The following is an 18,029-nucleotide window of genomic DNA, read 5'->3' as shown; positions in this document are numbered from 1 at the left end:
TTGTGGATGCATACATACACACACCTAATATATACATATTTTTGGTGGGAGTTGGAGAGGAAAGGGAATTAATACATGAGGCCCTCTAGTGGAAACAGGGGTATCTAAGCAGTTCTTGATTGTTTCAAGACAGGCTTGTTGGAACAGACTCCTCCACATTTGCCAGAAATATAGCTGCTGAGTAATAGGGTTTGGGAGTATTGTTGTTGTATCTAAACTGGAGATTTCGGGCATAGGTTGAAGAGGGTCTCTTGCTCCTGTGCCCCTCCAGGTCTCACCCTCTCACCCCCAATCATAAAAAGACAAGGGCCAAAAGCCGGGCGCAGTGGCTCACACCTGTAATCCCAGCACTTTGGGAGGCTGAGGCAGGCGGATCATGAGGTCAGGAGATCAAGACAATCCTGGCTAACACGGTGAAAACCTGTCTCTGCTAAAAATACAAAAAATTAGCCGGGCGTGGCGGCACGTGCCTGTAGTCCCAGCTACTTGGGAGGCTGAGGCAGGAGAATCACTTCAACCCGGGAGGTGGAGGTTGCGGTGAGCTGAGATCATGCCACTGCACTCCAGTCTGGGCAACACGAGCGAAACTCTGTCTCAAAAAAAAAAAAAAAAAAAAAAAGACAAGGCCCTTGACACTCCCCATCCTTTGTCTTTACAGTATTCTCTTCACTGTTAGCAAAGCTTCATCTCTCCTTCCTCTATGACCTCCTTAGTCATAGTAAACAAACTTTTCTGAAGGCCTTTTATACACCAAGTCCTGTACTTAGTTCTGCAATACAAGCAAAAATATAGTCCCGTTTAGGGACTATACCAATGAGTGGTGCAATGTGTGTAAAGCCTCTCCACTCTGAGCTACTTTAAACAAACATACAATATAAGAATAGGTCCCCTAACACCTCTGCCTATCAGTTTTCTGTCCCTGGATCTTTCATTTAGAAATCTTGGAACGATATTAATCTCTAAGGCACTCAGCTTGCCTTGCAAATAATGCGTAAAGTAATGCCACCCTACGTATTACCTGTGTTTCTCACTCTATCGTCTTTAGATATGTTCCTAAATAAAGTTGAAGACACTCCTTTTAAGATAGTTTTTGGTACTTCAAAGTGGGGTGTAATGCTATCTCTCTCGAATAAGGAATAAGGTGGAATCAGTCTTACTCTAGACTTCTTTGTGTCTTCTTTAGGATCTGTGCTCCATCATACCCCAAGTCAGTTACTGGGGGGTGTGGGTGGGGGAAGAAAAGCCAAGAAACATCTAAGGAGGCGTTTAATGCCTACAGTTCCAGGTGCTCATTTCTTTAATCAACCACATCATAAAAATCAGAAAGAAAGAAACCGCAATGAACAAAGGGAAAGGAAAAAACAACAGCCTGTTCTCCCCGGCCTTTTTTGCCCCGTTCCTCCTCAGGGTGGGGGGCCACATCCGGGGCCCAGGGTTGGGTCCCAGGCAGGTCTACTAAACAGACAATTGAGTTTCACTTCCTGTCAACCCCAGTGCTGAGGCAGGATGTCTGGGGGTGGGAAGGGGGCCTAGGGTTGGTAGTGAACAGGGGCCACTTTAGGTTTCCCTCCTGCAGAAAGGTTTATTGAGCAGCCTCTGGAAGCTGCAGAGACCACTCCTAAGGTAGTTCAGTCAAGACCAACGTATCCCATTAGTTTGTAGACGCTTCTTCCCACACTCTCTCGTGTAATGGTCTAATCATAACAAGGTTAAGGACAAGATGTTAGACCCTGCAGGGTCTGAAGCACAGTTGGTGAAAGGAGAGCAAGGGTTTAAGACCACAGTGTCAGAACACTTGCAATAACTGTGTATTGTATGCAAATACTTTTTATTTACTTATTTTGAGACTGAGTCTTGCTCTATCATACAGGCTGGAGTGCAGTGGCATGATCTTGGCTCACTGCAACCTCCGCCTCCCGGGTTCAAGTGATTCTCCTGCCTCAGCCTCCGAAGAAGCTGGGATTACAGGCACGCACCACTACACCCAGCTAATTTTTGTATTTTTAGTAGAGACGGGGTTTCACCATCTTGGCCATGGCTGGTCTCGAACTCCTGACCTCCAGTGATCCGCCCACCTCGGCCTCCCAAAGTGCTGGGATTACAGGCATGAGCCACCGCGCCCCGCCTGGAAATACTTTTTAAATGAGCTCCCGCTCCCCACCCCCAGACATTCTGAATTGGCCTCTAGTGGAAGTCAAGGAGATGGAGGACAGGAAGGAAGGCAAGCTGCAGCCCCCAGAAAACTTCTGAGGCCTAATTTGTCTTATAAAGGTCCTAGACGGAGTCTCACTCTGTCCTCCAGGCTGGAGTGCAGTGGTGTGATCTCGGCTCACTGCAACCTCCGCCTCCTGGGTTCAAGAAATTCTCTGCCTCAGCCTCCCGAGTAGCTGAGATTACAGGCGCCCGCCACCATGCCCGGCTAATTTTTTTGTATTTTTAGTAGAGACGGGGGTTCACCGTCTTGGCCAGGTTGGTCTTGAACTCCTGACCTCGTGATCCACCCGCCTTGGCCTCCCAAAGTGCTGGGATTACAGGCCTGAGCCACCGCGCCCGGCTTTAGTTTTGTTTTTTAAATGGGACATGCTGCCTAGTGTAAGAGGTAATCACCAATATTTACCTCCTCCCTCCTTCCTGGTTCCAGGGGTACTGCTGGATATTAAACTAAGCCAAAGTGGGGACATATGGAGGAAGGTAAAAGGATTGATAAGGAAAAAGCTATATAAGGGTGGAGCAGGGCAGGGTTGACACCTGAGGAGAAGAACCTGCAGTCGGGCCCCTCCCAGGCTGTAGGGGAAACAAGTTTAACAGAACTTAGCCCTGAAGGAACAACAGTTGCTGAAATGGGCGGCGGAGGAAACAGCATTTGGGTTCGTCTGAATAGGGAGGTACGGGGCAGGGGAGGACTACAAATGGAGTGACCCTGCGGGACCGGATTATTGACGAGCTGCTTTAGATCCTCAGCGGTTGGACGAGTTTAATTAGAATACTAAGTAGGTCCGCCCAGAAGCCTTCACCCTGCCCTCTGACCCTAGGGCCCAATCCAAGGAGGCACTCAGGGTTAGGAGGTCTGGGAGAGAAGCAAGTAGGGCCCTCATCACTTCGCCGCCGAATCTCCGGCGCCGCCCAGCGGGGCAGAGCCAGGCCAGGGCCGCCCGCCCAACCTGGCCAGCTGCCTCTTCAGCCATGGAAGCTGCCGGCAACCCTGCGGCTACGGAGACAGGTGACCGACCCGTGGCGCTCTCCGCCTTGCACGCCCCTCCCGCGGGTCTCTGGAGGTTGAGTGGGGCGGCCGACAGCAATCGGCACGCGAATTCGACCTCCCCACCTTCTTAGAGAGGGTTACATGGGGTCTTCCAATCGTCCCCAGAAACACTTGTGCGCCCCAGTGCGTTCCTGGAGTTTGTCTGCTCCACGTCACCAAGCTGCTCTCAGGTCTGGGTGCAGGCCAAAGCCTGGATAGTCTTCCTTTCTTCATTTATAAGGCCCCCTTTTTGGGTGCAGGTGGGCCCTGCGCCCTTTTCCCTCGCAGGTCGTGGACATACGAGGAGTTCCTGGGATGAGAGGGACTGTGCCTCGGAACTTCTCTTGGCTCCCCGAGGACTGTTTTACAGGCAGCAAGCGCTCAATAATGGTATCGGTGGCAGTAAAAGAGCCCACGGCTTTATTTTATTAACTATTTCAGCTTCTCCCCTCTTCCTCCTCCACCTCCGCCCATGAAATGGTGCACTCTCCCTTTAAGACTAAGATGGTGGCTTGCTACGATCGGGACTCCACTTCCGGTGGGGAGGGGGGCGGGACCCCAGCCCGCTCACGCCGGAAGTGGTTTGCGTTTTCAAGATGGCGACTCCCTATGTTACTGACGAGACCGGCGGTGAGTGCGGGAGGCGCGGAGCCGCTTCTCCCCGGGCTCTCGGGGCAGGGGTTCGGACTTGGAAAGGGGTCTGTGCCCCGCCCATCCCGGGGCCCCTCCTTTGCCCCGCCCCCCGGACCGCCTTCCCCATTCATTCTCTCCTGCGGGGTGTCTCCTGCGCCCCCTTCTGGTCTCGTGTTTGGGGGTCTCTGCTTCCGGTCACCCAAACCCTGGGGTCCTTCAGTGCTGGTCCCTGCTTCAGGACCCTCACGGGCCCTTAGCTTTTCTCCAGCAGTTGGAGCACTCATATCTCTTATAGGTTCTTCAGCCTTGGGGACTCCTACACTCTCAGTTCCCTCCAATTCCTGCTCTCCTCCTTTTCCCCTCCCCCATCTCAGCTATACTTGCTTTCTGCCCTACCTCAGTCCCATTTTCATTATTTTTCTCGAAGCGGTATTTGCTGAAGACCTTCTCGTTTCTACATAGTACTTTTTCCTCTCCCTTATCTTCATCTGTTGGGTCACTGAGGTTTAGAGGTGTGAAGGGAAGAGAACCCTAATATAACTTTCAGCTTGAGTTTTCTCCCTGATGGAGCTTCGCTGTCTTATCCTGTGATGGTGATAGAAATTGAGGGGTCTAAGGTGGGAAAAGGCAAACAGGAAAGTGTCTAGTGGCTTTTCTCCGAAGCCCTTTGACAAGTGAATAAAACCCACTCTTCCTTCTGGCTAAAGAATTTCCAGCCTGGCTGGTCGAGATGCTGAAGTGTCTGCTGTGTATGTGAGGTGTATGTGTTGGAAACGGAGAATCACAGCTTTTATCTTGGTTTTGTCCCTTCCTAATGGCCTCATCTTTAGAAAAATATGCGTAGTAGTAATAGCTACTCAATGATGATCAAATAAGATATGTGAAAGCAATTTACAAAATGCTGTGCAAGTGCAAAGTGTTTCTGTTTTTGTAGCCCTCATATGTGTAGTCTGTAGAAGCAACACTGTGCCTGTGCCTTGGTACACACGGTCTGTTTTAAAATGTGCCATTTTGCTTCTTGCTCTGCTGCTTTCCATGTTCCTTACACCTCTTCCCCCTGTCTTATGGTACCTGATGACAACCCAGGTTGCTGCTACTTCCTTCATGAATTACCAATTTTTAATATGTGCTTTGAAAATACTACTTATCCAGTATATTTCTCTTTACTCTTAATCATTTTCTTTACCCTGACTCCGTGAAAATCCAGGTATCACATCTCACCCTACCTTGCCACTAAAAGCTGTTTTCTGTTTTTAGTGACTATGTGGAAGAGAAGAAGGAATAAACTGCTTTTTTGTTTTCCTTTACTATGTCCAGATCATTGATCTACCACTGTCACTAATCCTCATGGAAGGTATTGCCATGCAATTATAGCAGTTTCTGTAAAACTTTAGTGTCATCATTTACTGCCCACAAGGACCCAGACCTATTGCATATTTTTTTCTCTCCTCTTTTTCTTGCTGTCATTTTCAGTGTCTCCAGCACCATTGGAATACTCTGATCTCATAGTTCCTCAGCATGAGACGGTCGACTTTGCTTTGTATTTTCAAACCAGTTGCACATCAGAATCACTACAACCTGGATCTCATCTAGGACACCGCTTTTTCTTCAGGTGCTCCCCATCACTTTAGCCTCCTTATCAGTCACTTATTTCACTATCTTAAACCCTCAGGATCAGCTTTGTGTCCTCAGGTTCTCTGGTTCTTGACCTTTCCATTTCATTGAATCTGTCAGTACCTTATGGCCTTTGGTGCTGCCCAGCTAGACCTCTGTGACCAGCCCCTTTGATAATATCCTCTTGCTTTCTTTATTCATTTTGATTTTCTATTCTAAGCAGGCACTTCTGTTATCTCTAATGATGGCTATGATTAGAGATGTTTTCTTGGCTTCTGCTTCTAGGCCACAGCATGTTGCTAGAGAAAAAGTACAGAAGCTATCAGATTCAATATAACTTAATATAACTTCTGCCAAGATCATGGCTTCTAATAATTCTTTTCTTTTTAAAACAATTTTTTGCTAGGCGCGGTGGCTCACGCCTATAATCCCAGCACTTTGGGAGGCTGAGGTGGGTGAATCAACTGAGGTCAGGAGTTCAAAACCGGCCTGACCAGTATGGTGAAACCCCATCTCTACTATAACTACTAAAATTAGCTGGGTGTGGTGGCGTGGTGGTGTGGGCCTGTCATCTTAGTTACTCGAGAGGTTGAGACAGGACAATCGCTTGAACCCAGGAGGCAGAGATTGCAGTGAGCTGAGATCGCGCCACTGCACTCCACTCTGGGCGATAGAGCGAGACTCTGTCTCAAAAATAAATCAATAAATAAAAATTTAAATTTATTTTTTATGTTCTTCCATAGCTGTTTTCCCCAAACTTTTCCAGCTCTGTGTGACCATCCCTTTTAATTCTCCTTCTTTTGGCAGATGACTTCATTTTTATTTTACTGAAAAATCAAGGCCTATAATTTTTGTTTCCTTTTTCTTCATAGCAAGATTTTTTTTTTTTTTTTTGAGACAGAGTCTCGCCCTGTCAGCCCAGGCTGAGGCGTGCAGTGGCTTGATCTCAGCTCACTGCAGCCCGGGCCCCGGTTCATGCCATTCTCCTGCCTCAGCCTCCCAGCTGGGACTACAGGCTGCCCGCCACCTCACCCGCTGTTTTTTTGTATTTCTTTTTTGAGACTGAGTCTGGCTCTGTCGCCCAGGTTGGAGGCATGTGGCCTGATCTCAGCTCACTGCAAGCTCCGGCCCCCGGTTCACGCCATTCTTCCTGCCTCAGCCTCCCGAGTAGCTGACCACAGGCTACCACCACCTCACCGCTAGTTTTTTGTATTTTAGTAGAGACGGGCTTGACCAGAAGAAGCCAGGATGGTCTCATCTCCCTGACCTCTTGATCCACCCGTCCTGCCTCCCAAAGTGCTGATTACAGGCTTGAGCCACCACCGCCTGTATTTCTTAATAGGACGGTTTCACTGTTAGCCAGGATGGTCTCGATCTCTCCTGACCTCGGGTGATCCACCCGCCTTGGCCTCCCAAAGTGCTGGGATTACAGGCTTGAGCCACCTGGCCTCGGCCCATAGCAAGATTTTTGTTTGTTTTGTTTTGAGATCGAGTTCTCTGCCGCTTCAGGCTGGAGGCAGTGGGCTTGATCTCTACTCACTGCAAAGCCCGGGCCTCCGGTTCACGCCATTCTCCTGCCTCAGCCTTCCGAGTAGCTAGACTACAGGCGCCACCGCTACTCGCTAGTTTTTGTATTTTTTAGTAGAGACGGGTTTCACCCATGTTAGCCAGGATGGTCTCGACCTCCTCTGACTCGTGGATCCGGGCCTGCCTCGCCTCCCAAAGTGCTGGGATTACAGGCTTGAGCCACCGCTACCGCCTGCTTTTAAATGTAGGGATGCAGACTTGCTATGTTGCCCAGGCTGGTTTTGAACTCCTGGCCTCAAGTGATCCTCCCACCTCAGTCTGCCAAAATGTTGGGATTACAGGTGTGAGCCTGCACCTCTCCCCAGATTTCTTGAATGTGAAGAAATTTACTCCTGATATTTCTGTTTCCTTGTTGCCTATTTGTTTCTTAACTCTTTGCAGCCATTATTTCTAGCACTACCCTCTCTCGAGTTGCCTATCCCTTTTTCTAATTGTTTGGTGAATATCTTTGCTCTTGGATGTACTGTTATACCTCAAATCCAACCTGACCTAAACCAGTATCACAGTATCAGTTTTTCCATCACTTTCTGTTAAAGGCACCATTGTTCTAGCCAACCCAAGATAAACTTTTGTGTTGTTTCTTTTTTTTTTTTTGAGACGGAGTCTCACTCTGTCTCCCAGTAGCGTGATCTCGGCTCACTGCAACCTCTGCCTCCCTGGTTCAAGCGATTCTTCTGCCTCAGCCTCCTGAGTAGCTGGGATTACAGGCGCGCATCACCATGCCTGACTAATTTTTGTATTTTTAGTAGAGATGGAGTTTCATCATGTTGGTCAGGCTGGTCTCGAACTCCTGACCTCGTGATCCACCCGCCTCGGCCTCCCAAAGTGCTGGGGTTACAGGTGTGAGCCACTGCGCCCGACTGTTTCTTTTTTTAATATTCTAACTATACTTGATTTTTTAGAACACTTTTAGATTTATAGAAAAATTGAGAAGGTGCTACAGAGATTTCCCATATACCCTATACTCGGTTTCCCCTATTACTGTCATCTTACATTAATATGGTACTTTGCTTTTAATTAATGAAGCAATATTGATATATTATTATTAACTAGAATCCATACATCATTTCATTAGTTTTTTTTTCAGACAGGGTCTGCTCTGTCACCCAGGCTGGGGTGCAGTGGTGCAGTCACCATTTACTGTAGTCTTAACTTCTGGACTCAAGTGATCCTCCCACCTCAAACTACTGAGTAGCTGGGACTACAGGTACACACCACCGCTCCTGACTCATTTTTGTATTTTTTGTAGAGGTACAGTCTTGCTCTGTTGCCCAGTCTGATCTCAAATTCCTGGGCTCAAGTGATCCTCACGCCCTGACCTCCCAAAGTGCTGGGATTACAGGTGTGAACCATCACACCTGGCTGATTTCCTTAGTTTTTACTTATTTATTTATTTATTTATTTATTTATTTATTATTTTTTTGAGACAGAGCTTTGCTCTTGTTGCCCAGGCTGGAGTGAAATGGCGAGATCTCGGCTCACCGTAACCTCCACCTCCCGGGTTCAAGTGATTCTCTTGCCTTAGCCTCCCAGGTAGCTGGGATTACAGGCATGCGCCGCCCTGCCCAGCTAATTTTGTATTTTTAGTAGAGACGGGGTTTCTCCATGTTGATCAGGCTGGTCTCGAACTCCAGACCTCAGGTAATCTGCCCACCTCAGCCTCCCAAAGTGCTGGGATTACAGGTGTGAGCCACCATGCCTGGCCTTTTTACCTAATTTTTTTGTTGTTGTTCCAGGATCTTATCCAGGGTACTACATAATATTTAGTTCTCATGTCTCTCTAAGCTCCTCTTGGCTGTGACATTTTCTCAGGCTTTCCTTGTTTTCGATGACCTTGAGTTTTGAGGAGTACTGGTCAGGTATTTTGTAGGATGTCCTTCTATTGGAATTTGTCTGATGTCTTTCTCATGATTAGATGTGGGGTATATGTTTTGGGGAGGAAGACCACAGAGGTAAAGTGACATTTTCATCACATCATATCAGGGTACATAGAATCACAGTGATTTTTTACTGTTAATTTTTTTGTTTTTTTGAGACAGAGTCTTCCCTCTGTTGCCCAGACTGGAATGCGGTGACACTGTCATGGCTCATTGAAGCCTTGACCTCCCAGGCTCAATCGATTCTCCCACCTCAGCCTCCTGAGTATCTAGGATCACAGGCGTGTGCCATCATGCCTGGCTAATTTTTTTTTTTTTTTTTGGTAAAGATGGGATCTCACTATGTTGCCCAGGCTGATCTTGAACTCCTGAGCTCAAGGTATTGTCCCCCTTAGGCCTACCAAAATTCTGGGATAACTAGGCATGAGCCACTATGCCCAGCCTGTTAGTATTGACCATGATTATCTGGCAGAGATATTGTTTGTAAGGCTTCACTGTAAAGTTACGCTTTACCCCCTTCCTTTCCATACTGTAGGGAAGTCACTATTCCTAGCCCATGCATGAGGAGTAGAGAGTTGTGCCTCCTTAAAAAAAGAATTAAGGCCGGGCCCGGTGGCTCAAGCCTGTAATCCCAGCACTTTGGGAGGCCGAGACGGGCGGATCACGCAGGTCAGAGATCGAGACCATCCTGGCTAACACGGTGAAACCCCCGCCTCTACTAAAAAATACAAAACTAGCTGAGCTGCAGGTGGCGGGCCCCTGTAGTCCCAGCTACCGAGGCTGAGGCAGGAGAATGGCGTGGAACCTCGGGAGGCGGAGCTTGCAGAGCTGAGATCCGCCACTGCACTCCAGCCTGGCGACAGAGCGAGACCGCCTCAAAAAAAAAAAAAAAAAAAAAAAAAAAAGAATTAAGGGCTGGGCATGGTGGCATATGCCTGGAATCCCAGCACTTTGGGAGGCTGAGGCTGGAGGATCGCTTGAGGTCATCCTAGGCAACATAGCAAGACTTTGTATCTACAAAAAGATTAAAAAAAAAAAATGAGCTGAGTAAGATGGCACACACCTGTGGTCCCAGCTGCTCAGGGAGCCTGACGGGGGAAGATTGTTTGAGCCAGGGAGGTTGAGGCTGCATTGAGCCGTGCTTGTGCCACTGTACTCCAGCCTTGGTGAGAGTGAGACCCTATCTCAAAAAACAATAAAAAAAAAAAAAAAACACATTATTTGGCATTCTTCTGCCCAGATTTTTTTCTTTCCCCTTGTTTGTTTATTAATTTATGTATATCAATATGGACTTATAGATGTTTATTTTATATGGTAGGTTATAATCCAATACTATTTTATTTGCTTTATTGCTCAAATGTTCCAGTTTTGAACATTGGGAACCCTTTCTATTTTTTTACTTGGCCCATCTCCCTTTGACATTCGCCATCATTGCAGGTTATGATTTTGTTCTCTGCTCCAGTCCTATGGTCTGCCTTTTCTCTAAGAAGCCCTTGTTCTTTTTACTGAAGAATAATGTTAGAAACTAAGATCTGATCACTAGGTGTTTTTATTTGTATGGGAGTATTTTTTTTTTTAAATTTATGGGAGTTTTATTTTTTTATGATTATTTTTATTATCATCTTTTACTTCTCTCTTGCCCTCCTCACGTATATCATTTATCAAAATATCATTCTTTTATTCCTACTGCTGTTACCCTTATCCCATCTTCAGTACTTGTTAGCTATATAACCTTGGGAATCTAAGTCTTAGTTTTCTCATCATTGAAATTGGAATAACTCCTGCAACACAGGATTATTATAAGTATTAACATTTAAATAAAATAATTTGCATGTTTGGCACATAAAAAGTGTCCAACACATTGTTCTGTAATTATTACTATTATGTAAAGGTTATTGTGTGGGTTAGAAGAAATTACTATATACGGCCAAGTACCAGGCATAGTGTACTTGGGCCATTCTAAGTGCCTGTTAAAATTCTAGTTTCTGTTGTCCTGCAAATATTACTGTGACCTCCTAAACTGGTCATCCTATTTCCAGTCTCTCTCTTGTTTCATTTCTTCTGATACACTGCTACCAGATTACTGCTCCTTAAGTACAAATTTAGTTATGTAATTTTTGTTCAATATTAATTCATCAACCCAGAGTCTGCTGTTATATTTGGCATATATCTTTCTAAACTGTTTTAAACATAGCAGAATCAGATGGTATATACATTTTTATATCTTGCCTTTTCATTTAGCCTTATGAGGTAAATGTTTTTCCTTGCTATTAAAAACTCTGTAAACATCTTTTAAAATACTGGCAGAGTGTTTTATAATTTGGGCATGCACCTTATCTTACCTTTCTTCTGTTATTGGACCTGTAGATTGTTTTCAGAATTTTTTTTTTTTTTGAGACGGAGTCTCGCTCTGTCACCCAGGCTGGAGTGCGGTGGCGCAATCTCAGCTCACTACAAGCTCCACCTCCCGGGTTCACGCCATTCTCCTGCCTCAGCCTCCCCGAGTAACTGGTACTACAGGCGCGCGCAACCACACCCGGCTAATTTTTTGTATTTTTAGTAGAGACAGGGTTTCACCGTGTTAGCCAGGATGGTCTCGATCTCCTGACCTCGTGATCCGCCCACCTTGGCCTCCCAAAGTGCTGGGATTACAGGTGTAAGCCACTGTGCCCGGCCCATAGTGTTCTTATAATAAAAATTCTGGGCCGGGTGTGGTGGCTCACGCCTGTAATCCCAACACTTTGGGAGGCCGAGGTGGGCAGATCACGAGGTCAGGAGATCGAGACCATCCTGACTAACACGGTGAAACCCCGTCTCTACTAAAAATACAAAAAAATAGCTAGGCGTGGTGGCGGGCGCCTGTAGTCCCAGCTACTTGGGAGGCTGAGGCAGGAGAATGGCGTGAACCCGGGAGGCAGAGTTTGCAGTGAGCTGAGATAGCGCCACTGCACTCCAGCCTGGGTGACAGAGTGAGACTGCGTCTCAAAAAAAAAAAAAAGAACACTATGAATGTTTTTGTGCATGCATCTTTGTCTGCACTTAGGGTTATTTTCTTTTTCTTTTCTTTTCTTTTTTTGTTTTTGAGATGGAGTCTCGCTCTGTCACCAGGCTGGAGTGCAGTGGTGTGATCTCTGCTCACTACAATCTCCACCTCCTGGGTTCAAGTGATTCTTCTGCCTCAGCCTTCTGAGTAGTTGGAATTACAGGTGTGCACCCCCACACCCGGCTAATTTCTGTATTTTTAGTAGAGATGGGGTTTTACTATGTTGTCTAGGCTGATCTTGAGCTCCTGGCCTCAAAGGATCACCCATCTCGGCCTCCCAAAATGCTAGAACTACAGGCGTGAGCCACCGTGCTCGGCCTGATTTTTAAAATTATCTGTAAGATGAGGTCAGGCTGTGTTTCCCAGGCTGGTCTCCAACTCCTGGGCTCAAGCGATCCTCTCGCCTTGGCCTTCTGAAGTGTTGGGATTATAGGCATGAGCAACTAGTTTTTCTTTTCCTTTTTTTTTTTTTTTTTTTTTTTAAAGAGACAAGGTCCTGCTCTGTTGCCCAGGTTAGAGTGCAGTGGCACAGTCATACCTTGCTGTAGTCTCAACTGTTGGGGTCAAGCAATTCTCCTGCCTCCGCCTCCTGAGTAGCTAGTACTAGTACTACAGGCATACGCCACCATGCCCGGCTAATTTTTGAATTTTTTTATAGAGCTATGCTGCCCAGACTGTTCTCAAACTCCTTTTCACAAGCAGTCCTCCCACCTTGGCCTTCCAAAGCGGTGGGATTACAGGCATGAGCCACTGCACCCAGCCTAGTTTTTCTTTTATCTTTTTCTTTTTTTTTTGAGACAGAGTCTTGCTCTGTCTCCAGTCGCCCAGACTGGAGTGCAATGATGCCATCTCTGCTCCGCCAACCGGGCTCAAGCTATTCTCCTGCCTCAGCCTCCCAAATAGATGGGATTATAGGCACGTACCACCATACCCAGCTATTTTTTTGTATTTTTAGTTAGAGACGGGGTTTCACTGTGTTGGCCAGGCTGGTCTCGAACTTCTGACCTCAGGTGATCTGCCCTTGGCCTCCCAAAGTGCTGGGATTACAGGCGTAAGCCACCATGCCTGGCCCCCAGCCTAGTTTTTCTAAGCACATATGCATATATAACGTAATGTAAAGTGATATATTTGGAATTGTACTGTTAAGATTGGCTGTTATTTTCCAAAATATGAATCCTTGAAACACCTAGTAGTCCTCTGAGATGTGACACAAAATAAATAACTAAAATAGAGCCGGGAGCGGTGGCTCACGCCTGTGATCTCAACACTTTGGGAGGCCGAGGCGGGTGGATTGCTTGAGCCCAGGAATTCAAGACCAGCCTGGGCAACATGGCAAAACCTCGTCTCTACTAAAAATACAAAAAATTAACTGGATGTGGTGACACACACACTCCTGTAGTCCCAGCTACTTGGGAGACTGAGGTGGGAGGAATTGCTTGAGCCTGGGAGGTGGAGACTGCAGTGAGTCAAGGTCTGGCTACTGCACTCCAGCCTGGGTGACAGTGACCTCTCAGAGATAAATAAAATAAAATACAAATAATGTTTCTGTGCACAAATTTTGGGAAACACTGTAAACCATATTCCCATCTTGCATATTCACCTGAGTAAGAACGTAGTAACTCATTTAAGCCTTGCTGTTAAAAAAAAAAAAAACAGAATCTTTTTTTGTGTTTAACCCAGAATTTCCCAAACTTATTTAACAATGTTTAGGGATAATCCCTGTTTAATATCTTATGGGAGTAGTATTTTACATAGCAAAAGCTTTGGGAAATGTGATGAAATGATAGGACTACCTTTTTTATTTTTATTTTTATTTATTTATTTATTTATTTATTTATTTATTTATTTATTTTTAAGACGGAGTCTCGCTCGTTGCCCAGGCTGGAGTGCAGTGGCGCAATCTCGGCTCACTGCAAGCTCCGCCTCCCGGGTTCACGCCATTCTCCTGCCTCAGCCTACCGAGCAGTTGGGACTACAGGCGACTGCCACCATGCCCGGCTAATTTTTTGTATCTTTTTTATAGAGACGGGGTTTCACCATGTTAGTCAGGATGGTCTCGATCTCCTGACCTTGTGATCCGCCCGCGTCGGCCTCGCAAAGTGCTGGGATTACAGGTGTGAGCCACCGCGCCTGGCTATTTTTGTTTTTTTGAGATGGAGTCTTGCTCTGTTGCCCAGGCTGGAGTGCAGTGGCACAATCTCGGCTCAGTACAACCTCTGCCTCCTGGGTTCAAGCGATTTTCCTGCCTCAGCCTCCCAAGTAGCTGGGACTACAGGAACCTGCCACCACGCCCAGCTAATTTTTGTATTTTTGGTAGAGACGGGGTTTCACTATGTTGGCCAGGCTGGTCTCAAACTCCTGACCTCAGGTGATCCACCCGCCTTGGCCTCCCAGTGCTGAGATTACAGGTGTAAACCACCATGCCCAGCCTAATTTTTAAATTTTTTTATAGAGATAGAGGTCTTACCATCTTACCCAGGATGGTCTTGAACTCAGCTCAAATGATCCTCCTACCTCTGCCTCCCAATGTGCTGTGATTACGGCGTGAGCCACCATGCCTGGTCTATTTGTTGTTCATTTCAATTTTTATTTTAGATTTAGAAAATATGCAGGTTTGTTACATGGGTATAATTGTGTGATGCTGAGGTTTGAGGTACGAGTGATCCCATCACCCAGAGAGTGAGCATAGTACCCAATAGTTAGCTTTTTTTTTTTTTTTTTTTTGAGATGGAGTCTTGCTCTGTTGCCCAGGCTGAAGTTCAGTGGTGTGATCTTGGCTCACTACAACCTCTGTCTCCCAGGTTGAAGTGATTCTCCTGCCTCAGCATCCTGAATAGCTGGGATTACAGGCACGCACCACCACAACTGGCTAAGTTTTGTATTTAGTTGAGTTGGGGTTTCACTGTGTTGGCCAGGCTGGTCTCCAACTCCTGCCTCAGGTGATCCGTCTAGCTTGGCCTCCCAAAGTGCTGGGATTACAGGCGTGAGCCACTGCGCCTGGCCCCAGTAGATAGTTTGTAAACCCGTGCCGGCCTCTACTAGTCCCCAATGTCCGTTGTTGCCATCTTTATGTCTGTGAGTACCCAGTGTTTAGCTCCTACTTATAAGTGAGAAAATGCAGTATTTGGTTTTCTGTTCCTGTGTTAATTTGCTTAGGATAATGGCCTTCAGCTGCATCCATGTTGCTACAAAGGACATGATTTTGTTTTTTATGGCTGTGACAAACTACTTTTTATTGAATTAATTTTATTTTTTATTTTTTCTCGAGTTGCAGTCTCACTCTTGTTGCCCAGGCTGGAGTGCAGTGGTGCGATCTCGGCTCACTGCAGCCTCCATCTCCTGGGTTTAAGTGATTCTCCTGCCTCAGCCTCCCAAGTAGCTGGGATTATAGGCACCTGCCACCACGCCCGGCTAATTTTTTTTATTTTTAGTGGAGACGGGCTTTCACCATGTTGGCCAGGCCTGTCTCGAGCTCCTGACCTCAGGTAATCCACCCATCTTGGCCTCCCAAAGTGCTGGATTGCAGGTGTGGTGAGCCACTGTGCGCAGCCGACAAACTACTTTTTAAATTTTTTTTTATTTTTGAGACAGAGTCTCACTCTGTTGCCCAGGCTGGAGTACAGTGGTATGATTGCAGTTTACTGCAGACTTGACCTCCTGGGTTCAAGTGATTCTCCCAGCTTAGCCTCCCAAGTAACTGGGATTACAGGTGTGCACAACATGCCCAGCTAATTTTTGTAAAGAAGAGATTTCACCATGTTGCCCAGGCCGGTCTTAAACTCCTGGACGCAAGCGATCTGCCTGCCTCAGCCTCCCATAGTGTTGGGATTACAGGCATGAGCCACTATGCCCAACCTCAGACTACTTTTTTTTTTTTTTTTTTTTGAGACCGACTTTCGCTGTTGTTGCCCAGGCTGTGGAGTGCAATGGCCTGACCTCGGCTAACCGCAACATCCATCTCCCAGGTTCAAGCGATTCTTCTGCCTCAGCCTCCCGAGTAGCTGGGATTATAGGCATGTGCCACCACACCTGGCTAATTTTTGTATTTTTAGTAGAGACGGGGGTTTCTCCATGTTGGTCAGGCTGGTCTTGAACTCCTGACCTCAGGTGATCTGCCCACCTTGGCCTCCCAAAGTGCTGGGATTATAGGCATGAGCCACCGTGCCTGGCTGACTACTTTTTTTTTTTTTTTTTTTTGAGACCGAGTCTCGCTCGGTTGCCCAGGCTGGAGTGCAGTAGCATGATCTTGGCTCACTGCAAGCTCCGCTTCCCAGGTTCATGCCATTCTCCTGCCTCAGTCTCCTGAGTAACTGGGACTACAGGTGCCCACCACCACGCACAGCTAATTTTTTTGTATTTTTAGTAGAGACAGGGTTTCACCATGTTAGCCGGGATGGTCTCGATCTCCTGAGCCTCGTGATCCACCCACCTTGGCCTCCCAAAGTGCTGGGATTACAGGCGTGAGCCACCGCGCCTGGCCTACTTTTAAATATGGTATTATCACATGCCATGTTTTTGCCTATACCCTCTAGTGAAACTGGGCTGTATAACTGATGTGGAACAGCAGTGCAATGATGTGTAAGCTTTGGCATCAGACTTGAGTTCAGGTTACAGGTATATGCTACCTTTGGAATCTTGACCATGTCTTTTTTTTTGAGATGGAGTCTTACTCTGTCACCCAGGCTAGAGTCCAGTGGCATGGTTTCAGCTCACTGCAACCTCCGCCTCCTGACTTCAAGCGATTCTCCTGCCTCAGCCTCCCGAGTAGCTGGTATTACAAGCATGCGCCACCACGTCTGGCTAATTTTTGTATTTTTAGTAGATATGGGGCTTTGCTATATTGGCCAGGCTGGTCTCGAACTCCTGACCTCAGGTGATCCACCTGCCTTGGCCTCCCAGAGTGCTGGGATTACAGGCATGAGCCACTGCACCAAGCCTTGACTGTGTCTTTAACCTCTTGAAGACTGTTTCCTTGGCTGTAAATGATAATATCTATCTATCGTTTATATTTAACAGGATAATGTATACAAAGTTCCTCCTGTAATGTAGCTACTTATTAATAAATACTCTTTACTAATCATTCTTTTTTTTTTTTTTTTTTGTATTTCTTAGTAGAGACGGGGTTTCACCGTGTTAGCCAGGATGGTCTCGATCTCCTGACCTCGTGATCCACCCGTCTCGGCCTCCCAAAGTGCTGGGATTACAGGCTTGAGCCACCGCGCCCGGCCCTAATCATTCTTAAATACTGAGTTTTCCACTGCTAGGATTTTGCTTTTGTTGTTCCTCTTATCCCCTTTCCCTTTTCTCTGCCTGCAGAAATACTGGCTGCTGATTTGTTGTTATCATTAATTATTACTACTTTCTAGTCTTTAGTGTCAAATGAGGTTTTCCTGATTATCTCCTGTCATCTCTTAGGATACTTTTGACACTATTTTGTCTTAGACTTTGCTTGCCTAATTTGCCCACCTCCTCCTTACTTAGTCTGTAGATTTTTTGAAAATTGGGACCATCTTACTCACCTTGATAACCCTATTAGCACTTATGGTACTTTTCTTCTAGGAGGCTTTTTTTTTTAAAGATGAAGTCTTGCTCTGTCTCCCAGACTGGAGTGCAATGGCACGATTTTGGCTCACTGCAACCTGTGCCTCCCGGGATCAAGTGATTCTCCTGTCTCAGCCTTCTGAGTAGCTAGGATTACAGGCGTGTGCCACCATGCCCAGCTAGGAGGCTTTTAGTGTTTATTGTGTTTAATTTGTAGTCTGGCCTCTTTACCACCATGCTTTTCTGAGGCTGTATTTGCGGAGATAACCAGGGATTTCTAAAATGCCAAAACCAGAACCTTTTTTTCAGTTCTTTATTTGATTTCTCCACAGTATTTAATACTGTTAATCACCTACCTTTACTTTTATTGATTTATTTATTTTTTTAGACGGAGTCTCGGTCTGTCGCCCAGGCTGGAGTGCAGTGGTGCGATCTCGACTCACTGCAACCTCCGCCTCCTGGGTTCACACCATTCTCCTGCCTCAGCTTCCCG

General features: G+C 46.5%; 1 protein-coding gene across 9 annotated transcripts in view; it reads left to right on the top strand.

Moving 5' to 3' along the window:
• Positions 1–2,996: 2,996 nt before the first annotated feature.
• Positions 2,997–18,029, top strand: part of PYM1 (PYM homolog 1, exon junction complex associated factor) — a 28,958-nt gene continuing 13,925 nt past the window's right edge. For 3 of the 9 annotated variants that reach the window (XR_634735.3, XM_009180918.4, XM_009180916.4), the window contains exon 1: positions 2,997–3,220. Coding sequence is in view for 4 of the 9 variants with exons in the window: in XM_009180918.4 (XP_009179182.1) it covers positions 3,184–3,220 (37 nt within the window). In the remaining 5 variants the exon portion in view is untranslated. The other 6 variants (XR_634734.4, XM_009180917.4, XR_634733.2 and 3 more) reach the window with 5 other exon arrangements.

Source organism: Papio anubis, chromosome 9 (assembly GCF_008728515.1).
Source record: "Papio anubis isolate 15944 chromosome 9, Panubis1.0, whole genome shotgun sequence".
Classification (NCBI taxonomy): Eukaryota; Metazoa; Chordata; class Mammalia; order Primates; family Cercopithecidae; genus Papio; species Papio anubis.
This window is presented reverse-complemented; position numbering and strand designations above follow the sequence as displayed.